Raw genomic sequence first — 15695 nt, 5'->3', positions numbered from 1 at the left:
CCCCACCTCCCAACACCCTCACATCACACCATGCTACACCATATCACACACCACATCACTTCACAACACACCACCACGCACACACTAGCACTGACCAATTCCCTTCCCCACATTTTCACACCTTCACACCTACATACACACATGCATACGTTAAGATCACCAGCATTCTCTCACACACACACAGCTTCTCGTCTTGGGTTCACCACTTCTTTGTTATCACCCCTTTTTCTTAGCTCTCCTGTGTTACCCTTCTATCTGGCATTCGTCATGATAGATTGCTGACCACATTTATATTTTTTCTCTCCTTGTTCCTTTCAGTTGAAGAGCATAGGCTCGAAACGTCAAAGACTTTCTCTATTCTCGAGCATTAAACTAATACATCCATTTGTTGTTTACACCACCTGTCTTCGTCTGTTGTTTTTTTCGCAAATTCTCCCATATATATATATATATATATTTCTGTCTGTATGTATATATAAATATATATATTTGTACATATATATATAATTATGTATATTTATTCTTTCATATGTTTCAGCCTTGAGGCTGCGACCATGCTGGGGCAGCACCATTGTAATCACCTTTTAATTGGCCAATTCTATGGGTTTAGTGTCTGGTGAAGGAGGGAGTCCAATATCACTGCTCTCTTTTGAGTTTCCTGCCTTGATATTGGTTCATCTGGGATCTTGGATAGTAAGAGATCAAGTTTTTTCTTGAAAACATCTACTCCCACTCCATTGAGTTCCGAGATGTTTTGGCAAGCGTTAAAAAGCTGTGGACCCTTGAATCCCAAACTATTGCAGTACATGTACCTTACCCTAGATAAGACAGCTGGGACTTTTGCAACAGTGCAGTGATGTCCATTTCGACATCTGGTATAACACTCAATTCCAAAGCCCCCCCAGTACCTTCTATACATATATCACTGCGTACCTCTCCCATCTTCGCTCGAGGCAGTAGAGTCTTTTAATTTCTCCCAGTAGCTCAGCTGTTCCATTGATGCAATCTTCCTCATGTAATATCTCTGAACTGCCTCAAGTTCTGCTAATAACCCTACAGTGTAGGATGACCATAGTTGAGAGCAGTAGTCCAGACAACTTAGGACAAATGTCCTCCATAGGACCAGCATAGTCTATTGTTCTGAAGGTTCTCAGAATCCATCTGGCCATTCGCCTGCACACTGCCACCATCTTGGTGACATGCATGTGAAACGAGGCATTGTTGTTCATATCAATCTGAAGATCATGCACAGTATGTGATTCTAGGATTTCCACTCCTTTTGGTCCAAAGTATCATTGTTGTGACTTCTGAGCACCAATTAGCTGGTAGCAGAGGGCTTGGAATTTGCATGCATTAAATTGCATGTTGTTGTCCTCAGCCTATTTATATATGACATCTAGGTCTTTCTGTAGAAAATTAGCGTCGGAAGGTTCCTTGACTGCTTGTACTACTTTTGTGTCATTGACGTAGCTAGTAAGTGTGGCTATCTGTGTAACTGATGGTATGTCTGAAAGAGTCCCCATGAATCATAGTGGCTCCAATACAGTTCCCTGAGGCACTCCACTTTCTATTAATGTCTCCGTGGAAAGGGCTCCGTTGGTTGCTAAAGCCTGGCTTCTGTTTTTTAAGAAGTCATGCAACCACTCTCCATAGTTTGTGACATATCCCATGATCAACCTTATCAAAGGCCTTTGCAAAGTCAAGATATATCACATCTATATTTGAGAAATTGTTAATTGCTTCAACACCCAGTCATAGTGTTGCAAAAGCTGTGTCAGGCTGCTTCTGCTGAGCAAAAGCCATGTTGGGTAAAAGGAATCAAGTGTAATGAAACCTGGTCATTGTAGAGAAGTGTATTTGAAATAACTATAGCTGGTTATTGAAATAACATAGGAAATATGTAAATGAAAACAAAGTTTATTTGATATGTGCAAATGATTGATTGTTCTGGAAGGTGGTGAGTTAGCAGAATCGCTAGCATGCTGGGCAAAATGCTTGAGCGTATTTTGTCTATCTTTATGTTCTGAGTTCAAATGCCGCCGGGTCAACTTTGCCTTTCATCTTTTCGGGGTTGATAAATTAAGTACCAGTGAGACACTGGGGTTGATGTAATCAACCGGTCCCCTCTCCCAAAATTTCAGAGCTTGTTGTGCCTATAGTAGAAAGGATTTGATTGTTCTGGTCTTAACATCAATTGGTAAGAATAGAAGTCATTTGATGACACCCTTTTGTTTGTAATTGGCTATCCTGTTGCAGGTTCAATCCGAGGAATATTGAAATAATACCCATCTTGTCCATTCCACAGAATAAGATTATACAGAACATCATAAGAGGGTTGAGTCTGTGAAACATGCTCAAGGTTGCTATCTTGAATACAAATGAGAATATGATTTTCAATGGGATCACCAACCATTAGATGTGGGCTCATTAAAACAGTGTAAAATGTTCTTTACTATAGTTTACTATAGACGTAAGGAATGCAGAAACACAAACACACACACTCATAGAATTGATAATATTGAAAACAGCAAAACGTACACACACAAAGTTCAAGCGAAACAAAATGTAGTCAATATGGGTGCAAAACATACTTTCTGTAACATAGTTATGCTATAAAAAAATGGAAAGTCACCAACTTAGCAAAAGTTAGCATGCATCACCAATGTAAGAAAGTACAGAAAGTCAACATTTATTTGGAACATGTACTAAATGTTATAAAATTCATGACTGAATGAATGTCATGGTGATGAAAGTGGAAGTCCAAGAAAATTCAGAAGGTATAATTAAAATTTTCATACAAAAATAATTTATTTTACAATTTTGAAACAAACACTGAACCAAGCGTATAAAAAGGAAGATGCTGTTTTTGAACTGTGTAACATTATAGGCTGCAGAATAAATACTGAGTAACACAGTAAAAAGGTTGTATAACATTGATACTCACAATGATAAAGAATACAAGGACTGTTAAAAAAACATTATCTTGAAACTGGTTAGAAGGAGTGGAATAACATTTCTGTAATTATATTGAAAGAGCCACTGAGGCTTTCTACTTCGCCAAGTTTCCGAATTTGTTATAATAACCAGAATAACATTTTTTTTTTCAGATTTTTCTCTGCGAGTATTGTGAGTAGTGTTAAATCAGCCAAATCTCCATGTTGTTTGTTTGAAGTCCAGGCTGCAAGTAAACTTTCAATATCGGTGCATTTCACTGTTGGAGGGGAGGGGCGTTACATATGTAAACTAAGAGACACACACACGTACATTAATGCACACCTGAAGCCTATCTCGATCCTTGTGTGTGTCTGTCTCTGTCTTTAGATGTGTGTGTGTCAGTCGTCACAAAAATGTATGTATACTGACAGACACATACACCATCACACACATAAACATGCAAACACACTCATATAGAAAATGTGATGTCATTGTCATTGTGGTGGTGATATAAAATGTTGTTTATGATAAGTGACTAAAAGAGAAATGATAATATTAATTTTGAATGAAAATATAGTTTAGTAGGTAGCCAAAAGCTTACTGAATCTTTTGATACCCCTTACGTCAAAATCAGCAACTCAGTTTTGGAATTCATAAGGAACATAGGCACACACACACATATAAACTCTCTTTTATAGTTATAGATATATGCATATATATATATATATATAATCAAGTAAAGGTAATAAACCTCATTAAGGGATCATAAATCCAATGAAAATACTGTTTAGTTACCAATCTACAGAAAGTTCAGCGAAAAGGTAACCATATAAACCGTGGTTCATATATTTACATATTTAAAGAATAAGGAGAAAATGGAGAGGTAATTAATAAAATTATCTACTAATTATAAAATATAACAACATCTCTAACAGTTGTTTTGATTCAGAAATCTTTAGATGGAGAGTATATTTTAGATTAAAAAAGAAGTTTGTTTACCTTAATTTTGGAGAATAAAAGAAGTATTAAAAAAACTACATTATTTATGGGATGACATAAAATATAAAGAAAATAAAGAAAGTCAGGAGGTATGAGATGAATACATTTCACTAATTTATATCCACAAGATTACGACCATTTTGCAGCCAACATCATTAATCATACTCTTCCATACATTACTATTTCAAAGATAACATTTTTGCATGTGTATACTGGAGTTGAAGAATAAATGTAAAATAATTTATTCTATACAAATATAACTTTTGGATGCGTAAAGTCAGTCATCCTATGGATATCAACTGGTGAAATAAATATATTCATTTCATACCTTCTGACTTCCTTTATATTCTATATATTCCTAATGAAATAATCATCACTGATTGGATTTACTGGATTTCAATTGCATAGGACTACATATTACACCCCTATGTATTGGTTTAGTGCATGGTTTGTAGCATGGTCCACTAAAGGAGCTTTTGTGTGAGTACCACCTGATTTGATAAATCCATATATTGTGCATTAAATTTATATATATATATATATATATATATATATATATATAGAATGTATGCTACATTGATTACTAACAAAATTTACTGCTTCCAATATATGAACTATGATCAGATCCTAATCTAGCAATATTTGATGCATTGTAACAAATCTATATGTGTGTTATGACAATGTATTTATTAAATACCACCTTCAGCTTAGTTCCTTTAAAATGCTGTTATTTTTTGTGACACATGTATGCTCGCATGTGTGTATACATATTTGGGTTACTTTTTATTGAAACTAACAGTCTGTCTCACAATGTGTTTCATGCCACTGCAATTGTCAGGTGATGACCATTACAACTCAGTATTGGTGGTATATTTATTCTTTGCTGTGCATGTTTGGGTGTGTGTCTAGTGCTGCGTTTGTTCATTGGTTTGCTTTCCATGTTTATTAATTGAGTGCTGTTTTTCTGACCTCTTCATTGGTTGTTTATGTTATGTTGTGTGCTTTGATGTTTGTATTTCTTGAAGTTGTAGGAGGGATGTTGTGTTACTATATTAGCAATTTGTTGAGAAGTTAGTGAGGGGGTGCTTTTTTCCCTACCATCATCATCATTTACGTGTGTGTGTGTATTTATGTAGAGCAAAAGTATGAATTGATGGTCTGATGGTATAGGAGGAAATCAGGAAAGATCTAGATTAAAGTTCATAATGATTCAGGTGTCGACAAGTACATTCAAGGTCGAGGTAGCAAAGAAGTCCTTAGTGTTGATTTGACTTAGATAGATAAGTAAAGGCGGCGAGCTAGCACAAACGTTAGCATGCCGGGCAAAATACTTAGTAGTATTTTGTCTGTCTGTCTACGTTCTGAGTTCAAATTCCGCCGAGGTTGACTTTGCCTTTCATACTTTCGGGATCGATAAATTAAGTACCAGTTATTTACTGGGGTCGATCTAATCAACTGGCCCCCTCCCCCAAATTTCGTGACTTGTGCCTAGAGTAGAAAAGATTTGATTTAGATAGGTAAGTAAACACTATGCACTTAAAGTTGGAATTTAGGCACTTGGTTTGGCCTGAACATTCATCATATGTACTTATTACTTATATGTCTTCTTACCTATCATTTATATGTATGTTTCCAGTTCATTTTCTAATACTATATGCACTAAGTATGTTAATACTGCTTCATTCTTGATAGGTATTTACACAAACGATTTATTCTAAAATCCTTAAAAAGGAAAAAATACTTCAAAAGAACATCAATAAGAGATGAAAGGCAGTCATTACCTGGACTTGGATAAACAATGGTAAATTCTGTATTGCACTGTGGACAGCGTACTTTGGTTGACAAATCTTCCAGTTGCTGACCATCAATCCAACGCTGAAGACAAGTATTGTGGACCCATTTGGTTGATCCACTGCATCGACACGGCTTCAGCCAACCATTTTGACCTTGAATGTCAGTGTTATAACAAATATAACATGTTCGTCTGAAACAGAAAGGCCGGTCCAATCAATGGGTCTGTTCACTAAATTATCTGGCAAAGACATGCTTCCAAATTTTAGAGGTTAAAAACCACATGTCAAACAGTAGATGACAATAAAACAAAGCCAATGAAACAAGATTCTTTTCAGCAACAAGAGGAAAATGTATCAATGGATTAAACTTCATTAATTATGTGCAAAATTATGTGTAAGCATGATGATATTAGAGAGCATGCTATCTACCATTCCATTGTTACAAAGTCAGTTCTGATATAGTAACCAAGATATTGCAATCATAAATGTTTGAGAAATAAGTAGTTAAGTTAGTGACACAAAACTTCAAATACAATTCAGTAACATGAATCACTGGTATCTAGTCATGAACAATATACATACTTAGACGCAGGGTATTGTCACCAAATATACATTCCATTTACTAATATTATCATGCTGGCTCTTATATATCAAAATAGCCTTGTGACAAAAATAAACAAGCAGGTTATAACTTAAAAGAAGACTAGCAATAAAAAAATTCTAGCTTTTCATTTTGATATAAAAGGAGACTGTATCAAAAATAGTAATAAGAAATGACATGAACTATTACTGGGTAAAGGAGTTTAAGTTATTTATGGCATGGAAGACTTCATGTTTTAAGTGTAGCTTGGAATATATTGAAGGTGTGTGTGTCAACAAATATGTGATGCATATATAGGAATTGTATTGCAATAGTTTAGGGATGTCACTCATTTCTGCATTCAACAGCAGAATTTCATTTCATCTGAGACATATATGCAACAAGCTTTTCTATCAATCTTCATTTTGTAAGGCAAATTACCTTCTGTATAATGTAATTTGATATGAGAAGGTTAACTTTGTAAAACCTTTTCACATCAACCAAACCTAGAATGCACTGATATCCTATAAAAATTGGAGACCAAAATAGATGCTATGTTTAACACACAAGCTAAACATATTATGGCATATTCTGTATTGCTTGACTAGTGTTCCAACTCTGATTATACCCTCTTTTCCAACATATTCCTTTCAGAATTGGATCCCTCTATATGACCTTTCCCTTTTAAAGGTAATAAAGAACAGCATGTGGTGCTCAATTACCCTCTAGTATATTACTAGATATATTTCAAGTATATCAATCACGTGCTCAGTAGTTCCTCACACACAAATTAACTGCACCTCATAAAATAAACTACTGTGTATCAGAAATATATAGTGTAATACTCAATGAAGCAGAAGTAGGGTATGTCGGTATCTTAAGTGCTGGATTTGTGGATCATACCCAATTATTCAACCAACTACCTATAAGTTACACATCTGCTTCATGAGGGATATACAACAATCTCTGCAAAGTAGCACGTGCAATAAAACCTCAGACTACATTGTACAAATATCCATAAAAATCAAACACTTTCTCCACTAATCATGCCTGTTTTGCTTCAATTTATGGTTACAACCACCAGGAACTTCAACCATACAGATGAGCTCTATTGGAGGTCTTGTGAGTCTTAATCACTTATCAGATATCACTCTGCTAGAACTGTGTTAACTGAGCCTGCTTTACAATAACAACCACTTCTGTTCTGTAGATGTCTTTATTAATTAAAATATTATTACACATATTCATTGTTAAGAACAGAAGTATTATATTATGAAATCTGATTTTGCATTTGATTTCACCCAATTATTTCCAAATGATAAGAAAATTTGTCAACAAATCCAACTGTTTTCATACAATTACTATCTTATCTAAATGAACACCACTCCAAAATTAAACACTGTCAAGCTGTTTCTCTCACTGTTTCTTCCAACATAAATTAATCTATTGTTAATTTCTAAATGAATGAAATCAATATAATCTCTATCAATATCATCATGTGAAATTTTTAAAATGTAATTTTTATATCAAAGGAAAGTGTGATGGATCTGCTTATTATTTAACAATCATTGGAATTGAAAAAATGTGCTGTTTCCAGTTAAATTATACAAAATATATAAATTTTCAAAGGGAGTGTAGACTTTTGCAAGGCACTGTATATCATCATCATCATCGTTTAACGTCCACCTTCCATGCTAGCATGGCTCGGACGATTTGACTGAGGACTGGCAAACCAGATGGCTGCACCAGGCTCCAATCTGATCTGGCAGAGTTTCTACAGCTGGATGCCCTATATATACATATATATATATATATATATATATATATATACACAGACGTGTGTGTGTATGAGTGAAGGCACACAGCCTTGTAGTTAGGGGGTGCACTTGCAATCACAAGATCGTGGTTTCAATTCCTAGATCAGTTGGTACATTGTGTTCTTGAGCAAATCACTTTATCTCATGATGCTCTGCGATCACTTCAACACCTGACATATTGCGCACCAAGTACTTATTCAGGCAATGGCGATTTGATGGAGAGTGAGCTCATGTGCAGCACATACATTTGATCACAATAAACAAATTATTTGAGCAGGTTGTTCAGCAAGAAATTGCAGAACTGTCTTTCTCTAGAATCATCATGTCATGTGTGTGTGTGTGTGTGTATACAAAACACACAAATCCTAGAACATACAACACAAGTCAATGACAGAATTTATCTGATTGCTTAACCTTCTAGAAATAGCAGTCAAATCTCCATCAATTCACTTTAAAATTAAAAAACTGATTAGACATTGCAGCCTTAAACCCACTTCTTTAAAAAGAAAAAACAGGATGATCATGAATAGATTACTTTTGATCATAAACTTACTCAAGCTGACCTTTGAATAAACAAGACAATACATAGGACTAAGTGACATGACAACCTTGTCTGTTTTTAACAGCACCTATCACAGAAATTCTTGTATCTCACTCTCCAGCTATGAATAGCATACAAATAAAACCTTCAAAGTTGCCACAAGTGTTAAACCTCAATATTTCTGATGATTTCTCATGTTATATTCCACATATATAACATTACCAAAACAACATCTTAAAGACTAGGTTTCCTCTTTAAAGCTAGAAAATACTTTAGTTCTAATCAGTTGCTAACCTTTACAAGGCTCAAGACCCACACTGGAGTACTCCTTACACTGACGAAGGTGGTACTACTGCTTCATATACTAACATCCAAAAGGCCACTCAACTGATTAGCAAAAAGACTCAAAACGCCAACACCCTTTAACCGCTAGTTCACAGATGCACTGTTTTTTACTTGTATTGTCTGGCACTACAATGACCTCTGCTCTTCTGAACTAGCTTCTTACATACTTCTGGCAACAGATAATTCCTTTCATTCAACTTTTTGGCATTTGTAAGTCATCTCCTGAACACCTCAATCTCATCTTCCTAGAAGAGCAGCCTTTTTGAATATCCTGCGTGGTTTTCCTACTAACACTGATTTTAAAGATTGTAGGCTGAACCTCAATCTCACCAGTCTGGAAAGACCTGCAAAGACCACAAGTATTGCTCCACTCTCATTTGAATAATCTATTTCACAGTTATACCACAAAACAACCACTCCCAGCTGTATCACACCACCACAATGCAACACTCCTAACTGTACCATAGCACCACAACACCTAAATTTACTACCATTCAATGTCCTGAATGCACTATTGTACCACCATAAAACACTCCTCACTGCACCTTAGTACAACCACATATATTCATCTCTAGATTAGTACTACTTCAGTACTATTTCTTTATAAACCATACCACAGTACCACTACCTCCAATTATACCATAGTACCATTACACCTGCAATTGTTCTGTGATATTGCTACACTACTACAATTGTATCAATGATGCACCATTACACTATCCTTACAATAGTCATGCTACCACGACATTAAACTCACAACTGCTATGTGGTATCACAATATCTGCTGCAAAACAGTGTTGTAACATCAAACCATAACTGTGTCATGGCACCACTTCACTAAACCTACAATTGTCCACCACCTCACACTATAGTATCACTATATTATATCTACCTTGTGTTGTGGTATCACTATGCTACACATGGCACCACTACACTATACTGGAGTAACACTACAAGTTTCACTAAACTATAAGCACTATACTTCCAGTTATATTGTAACAGCAGAACCTTCCACTCTACTATATGATACTAAAGTTTGGTTGAAGTGTAATACTAGAAGAATACTGTTGAATCCTAACCTCTGCCATATTAGCATGATCCAGATATAGTTGTGAAATTTATTTTGCAACATGTGGTTTTGAGTTTGACTCCACAGCACAGCACCTTGGGCATGGATCTTCTGCCATAATTTTAGGGTTGACTAGAGCCTTGTAAGTGAAATTTAACCCGTTAGCATTTAAACTGGCCCAATCCAGCCAAAATATTCTACCTGTTTTATGTTAAAACCAGCCAGATTTAGCCTTCCACAGCTGTCCTGTAATGTCATTTTACACATAAACAATCACATCATTGAAATCTCAAAGAGATAATGCTGATTTAATCAAAATAATGTGAATAAATAAGCATTATATTTGACAGAGTAATCTGAATGCTAAAGGGTGAAAGATAGAAATGAAAATTGCACAGAATCCAATTGGATGTATATATGTGTATTTGTATCACTCCCATCGTTTTAACATCTAATTTTCCATACTTGCATGGACCAGATGGAAGTATAATGGGACAGAGTTTTCTACAGCTGATTGCCCTTCTTGATGCCAACTACATCTGTTTTCAAGAGTAGTAATAATCTCCCAGTTCACTTGAACGTGTTTATAAAGAGAAATGGAAACAAATGACACTACATGAATGAGCCCTTTGTTTACAAAGATTGTGCAACATATCAAGAAGCCTGTGGGTGGCAAGCAACCAACTCAGTCAGTGGAGACTAGGGAAATACGAACACACATACACACACTTAAGTTTCTGTCTATCATATCTAGTCACGAGGCTTTTGATTGGTCTGGGGCTATAGTAAAAGACACTTACCCCAAATGCCAGACACAGAGACTGAAACCAAAACTATGTGGTTGGGAAGTAAAGTTCTTAACACACAGTCACAACTGCATCTATATATATATATACAAGTGGTTTTGTGTAACAATGCAAAGTGTACATTAGAGATTACATCTCAGGATATTGAACCTCATATGAGTTAAAAGATGAAAATGAGTAGCAATATGCTGTATAGCAAACCCATACAACCCAGTGCAAGTACTTGGCATATAGAAGATGCAGAGGGATCTGTGATAGGCTAACAAAGAATTCATGAACTGCCCAGCTAATTAATGGAAGTTGATATATTTACTGGAGGCTGTCGTAATGAGAGTATTTTAGCAAGGTGTTCGCAGATGTCCTTTAGCCCTAGATCAAAACTGATCAGCCAGATTATAATCAAAAGCATTCCACCAAAGAGTCTTCTTTTTAAAATGGTAGGTAATATTCAAAAGATTGACTGCAATCTTTAGCAGATTGAATAATCATACGCAGGCTTCTTCAGCTTGTACTTTAGCTAAAAGAAAGAGGCAGAAGTTCAGAAATGTTATCTCTATTAGCAATAAAATGTTCTCTCACTGAGCAAAAGGTTGTATGAAGCAAATCTAAAAACACATACTTCATACAGGCTTTTTGTACACAGAAATTTTATTGCTAATATAGGCAACAACTTTTTTAAATTTTACATGTAATGGCAAAAAAACTGCAAAGGAATGAGCTGCCTGTACTCTGTTGGATGTCTAATATTTACAGTGGATTACATCCAACCCACCAAAAATGGCTTGGCAATAGAGTTACTAGCCAAACTATGTCAATGAAACAACAGTACTGAACTAAGCACCAAATTAAATGAAATAAAGTAGCAGTAAAAGATCCTTAAAGAATTAGTAAAATAAATACAGTACTTCAAATGAGAATGAAAAATGAACAGTGAACATGGTTTGTCAAGAATTTAAGCTTATCCTATAGTCCTCTACTCTGAAGGAATAGAATAATTAGTACAGATTTATACACTGCAGTAAGAGCTCAATTCAAGTGATTAAAACTGGTTTCATTTAAGGCATGGGTACTGTAGATTAAGAGGTAAGATCATGACAACCCAAGAGTACAACCATTCGGATTCCCAGTCAAAAACATTTCACTTCTGTTATGCTGTTACTGCCATTAGAAAAGGTAGAGACATCATTTTCTTTTCCCCTTGCAAATCAATAGAATTCATCTGCTCCAACTAATAGCAAGAAATTGTCCATTTAGCAACTTAGGGCTTAGAAGACAATTACATTATTTACACTACTTCCATTGGTAGTGATGATGTAACAGTAGCTGCTGTCACTAATGATATGCACTGGGCAAGGTAACAAACAACTGACATATTTACCAAATTGAATAAGAGGTGGGTAGGGACTAGTAATATGGTAGTAAACAATATAACATGGAAAATGTGGCAGTTATAAGTGTTGAAGAACCTATAGAAGTGCTAATTATTGCAGAAATGCTTGTAGCTCTTCTAGCCACCATCACTGGTATTGCCTCTTAGACAAAGCACTAGACAATGCTGGACTCCAATAGAACTGAAATAGCTAGAAAATTTGCAAACTATTTGATTTACTGCCTCAAGGTCATATGTTTCTGACATGCAGAATAAATGATACAATAATGTGGTTAGAGCATCGAGCTTACAATTGTGAGGCTGTGAGTTCGATTCCTGGACCGGGCTGCATATTGTGTTCTTGAGCAAGACACTTTATTTCACGTTGCTCCAGTTAACTCAGCTGTAGATATGAGTTGCAACATTACTGGTGCCAAGCTGTGTCGGCCTTTGCCTTTCCCTTGGATAACATCAGTGGTGTGGAGAGGGGAGGCTGGTATGCATGGGCGACTGCTGGTCTTCCATAAACAACCTTGCCCGGACTTGTGCTTGAGAGGGTAACTTTCTAGGTGCAATCCCATGGTCATTCATGACCGAAGGGGTTTCCTCCTCCTCCAATGTATAGAAACATAACTATTATCACAAGACTGCTCAAATTTTCAAAATGAATGACAATAAGCTAAAATATTTCAATTGCATTCAAAGTATTTTTTAAACCTGATTTTAAAATTAAAATTCCACTGTAAGCATTAAAAAATTTTGTTCAACTTGCTCAAACCAAATTTTTGTTTTTAATGGTGAAAACCAGATAACTACACAAAGCACTATTACTAAGGGAATATCCTTCTGTTTCTTTTAATTTGATAAGGACAGACCGAAAGTATTCTGCACTTAACTGATTTGGCTTCATGTAAAGAATGAAAATTGATAATTGTGAGACAAGTGTTTAATTTGTAGTGCCGAAACAATATTACCATACAAATTCACATATACTTTAGCTGAATTTTTTTTTTCTGACACTGTGCTGTGGCCAGCTTGACTGTCATAGAGAGTATTTTTGGGGTGCAACTCAAAAACATTTTTTTATATTATTATTGAGAGTATTTTGATTTTTTTGTTGCTCTGATTCATTTGTTTGTTACTGCTTAAGATAAGAAAGGATGATTACAGGAGATTTGGTTGCAATTTCTAGCTCATTGAGCAACTGTATAGAGGCCCCATTGTGAAGTAAAATAACAGAAATTATTCAATTTGCATTTTTTTGAGCTCAAATATGAAAATAATTCATTTATTTCTGTTTTTATTTTTCAAAGAATAATTATTCAAACAAACTAGAACTTACTTTCTGTAATGAAGTGATATCGACAATAATGTTCTAGCAACAAGAATATTAAACAAATGAAAATAGTTTAAAAGTAAAGAAGGAAATTTTTGGTCAATGCTCAACCACTGCAATTTATAGGCTAATTCTATAATACTAAACAGTAAATTCATGAAACAGACAATCAAATTGTAATCGAAGTCTCATCAAATCCTTCATCCCCACCATGTTTATATGTCATTGTGTTATCTTCACAAAATTATTTCAAGTAACAATTGAAAACTTCTTCAAATCTACTGCTCATTCAATAACTTTTTTCTTGATATGATGCCAAAAGGATTCAAGACTTAGTCTGAGCATTATGGCTAGCAGGACTGACATAATTCCTTCTATGGTTCACAGTATAGTGGCACAATACATGTGGTAATAATTCTATTCCATCATACAAACTCTAATTTTCAAAGTGTATTGTCCGTAAGCAAGTATGTTTCCTATTATATGTAGCAGTGTGTCAATCAATCTGCCTTATATTTCTTCAAAGAAACATTTCTTTGTGTCTCCTTGAACTATACTTGTAACAACCTTCTCTTCTTTAGTCTCTTGCATACTGTGAAAATACAGGAATCCTTTGCTTTACAGAAGTAATGTGTTCCTGAAAATCTGGCAGTAACATGAAATTCCATAATGCAAAATAAATTTTCTTATTATCAAGTGAGATTGTGTTTCTGCAGACTTTTTTGTAAAAAAATAAAAAGAGGCACAGGAAAACAACAGAGAACAAGCAACACGATCACCTTTATACATGAAAATACCTATTTCTAAACATAGACAGTACAATAAAGACGCATTAAAACAAAAATATTTCAAGAGGAATAAGTTAGGAAATTAATAAGAATCATAATATCATAAAAATGTTCTTCCTACAAAACATGTTGACTACTGTGTGAAGAGTGGTGGTGGAAGGAGCATTACTAGTAGGATGACGGACAACATTTACTATCTTATAGTTCATTATCACCAACTTGATGGGTGAAGGACTTATCCAGATTTGTCTGTTGGTTATAATGCATCATGTTTTTGTACAGCTCAGTATAGGAACTGAGCTTGTTGTAAGCTCTTCTTGTAATTTTTATGTTACATTCACAATTAGAATCATTATCAGCTATAATCTGCAGACCTTCCACTTTAAGTACCAACCCTTTAGTAATGATTTTTGCAATCAGTTTAAGTAGTGTATGTGAACCTTCCATTATTCCATCTGTATTCTCAGCTTGTTCTTTTTCTAACAGCATCGGCTCCTCTAGCAATTCAATAACATCATCTTCTAGGACTTCTGCAAATCCTACATCTTTTGTAAGTATCACAATATCTTTCCGAATTTGATGTAGACTTTTCTGCTTGAGGAAAACTTGTAATGTTATAGATACAGTCTGGCCATATGCTTTTCCAAGCACTATTCAAAGTTAAAGGTTTCGCTTCATCCCATGACTCAGCTATATTATCCACAGCATCTATTAAGTTGAATGTCTCCCAGAAATCTCTAACTGTAGGTTTATCCTCCCTGTCAATTGCTTTCATATGTTGTTTGAAAGCTCTCATATATGCCTTTAAGTTAGCTATCAGACCTTGATCCATTGGCTGGAGCAAAGAAGCTATATTCATGTGGATATATTCTACTCTCACATTATCAGAAAGGTCAGCTAAGTTAGCTGGGTGGCTTAGTGCATTGTCCCAAAAGAAGTGTAAGACAATTTTTGGACGCTTTAAATCATCATCATCATCATCGTTTAACATTCGTTTTCCATGCTAGCATGGATTGGACGATTTGACTCAGGAATGGCGAACCAGATGGCTGCACCAGGCTCCAATCTGATCTGGCAGTTTCTACAGCTGGATGCCCTTCCTAACGCCAACCACTCCGAGAGTGTAGTGAGTGCTTTTACATGCCACCGGCACGAGGGCCAGTCTGGCGGTACTGGCTCGACCACGCTCAAATGGTGTTTTTTACGTACCACTTGCACAGGAGTCAGTCCAGCGGCACTGGCAACGACCTCGCTCGAATATTTTGTTCACATGCTACCAGCACAAGTGCCAGTAAGGCGACGCTGGTAACGATCACGC

At 35.5% G+C, this 15695-nt stretch overlaps 1 protein-coding gene across 3 annotated transcripts in view; it reads right to left on the bottom strand.

Moving 5' to 3' along the window:
* LOC106875077 (E3 ubiquitin-protein ligase MARCHF5) overlaps positions 1–15695 on the bottom strand; it is a 75942-nt gene that overhangs the window by 28733 nt on the left and 31514 nt on the right. For all 3 annotated transcript variants that reach the window (XM_014923045.2, XM_014923042.2, XM_014923044.2), the window contains exon 3: positions 5715–5917. In XM_014923045.2, the coding sequence (XP_014778531.1) occupies positions 5715–5917 (203 nt within the window). The remainder of the gene's footprint in view (positions 1–5714; positions 5918–15695) is intronic.

The sequence above is a fragment of the Octopus bimaculoides genome, chromosome 14 (genome assembly GCF_001194135.2).
Source record: "Octopus bimaculoides isolate UCB-OBI-ISO-001 chromosome 14, ASM119413v2, whole genome shotgun sequence".
NCBI lineage: Eukaryota > Metazoa > Mollusca > Cephalopoda > Octopoda > Octopodidae > Octopus > Octopus bimaculoides.
The sequence above is the reverse complement of the archived record's forward strand: the minus strand, read 5'-3'. Positions and strand labels throughout refer to the sequence as shown.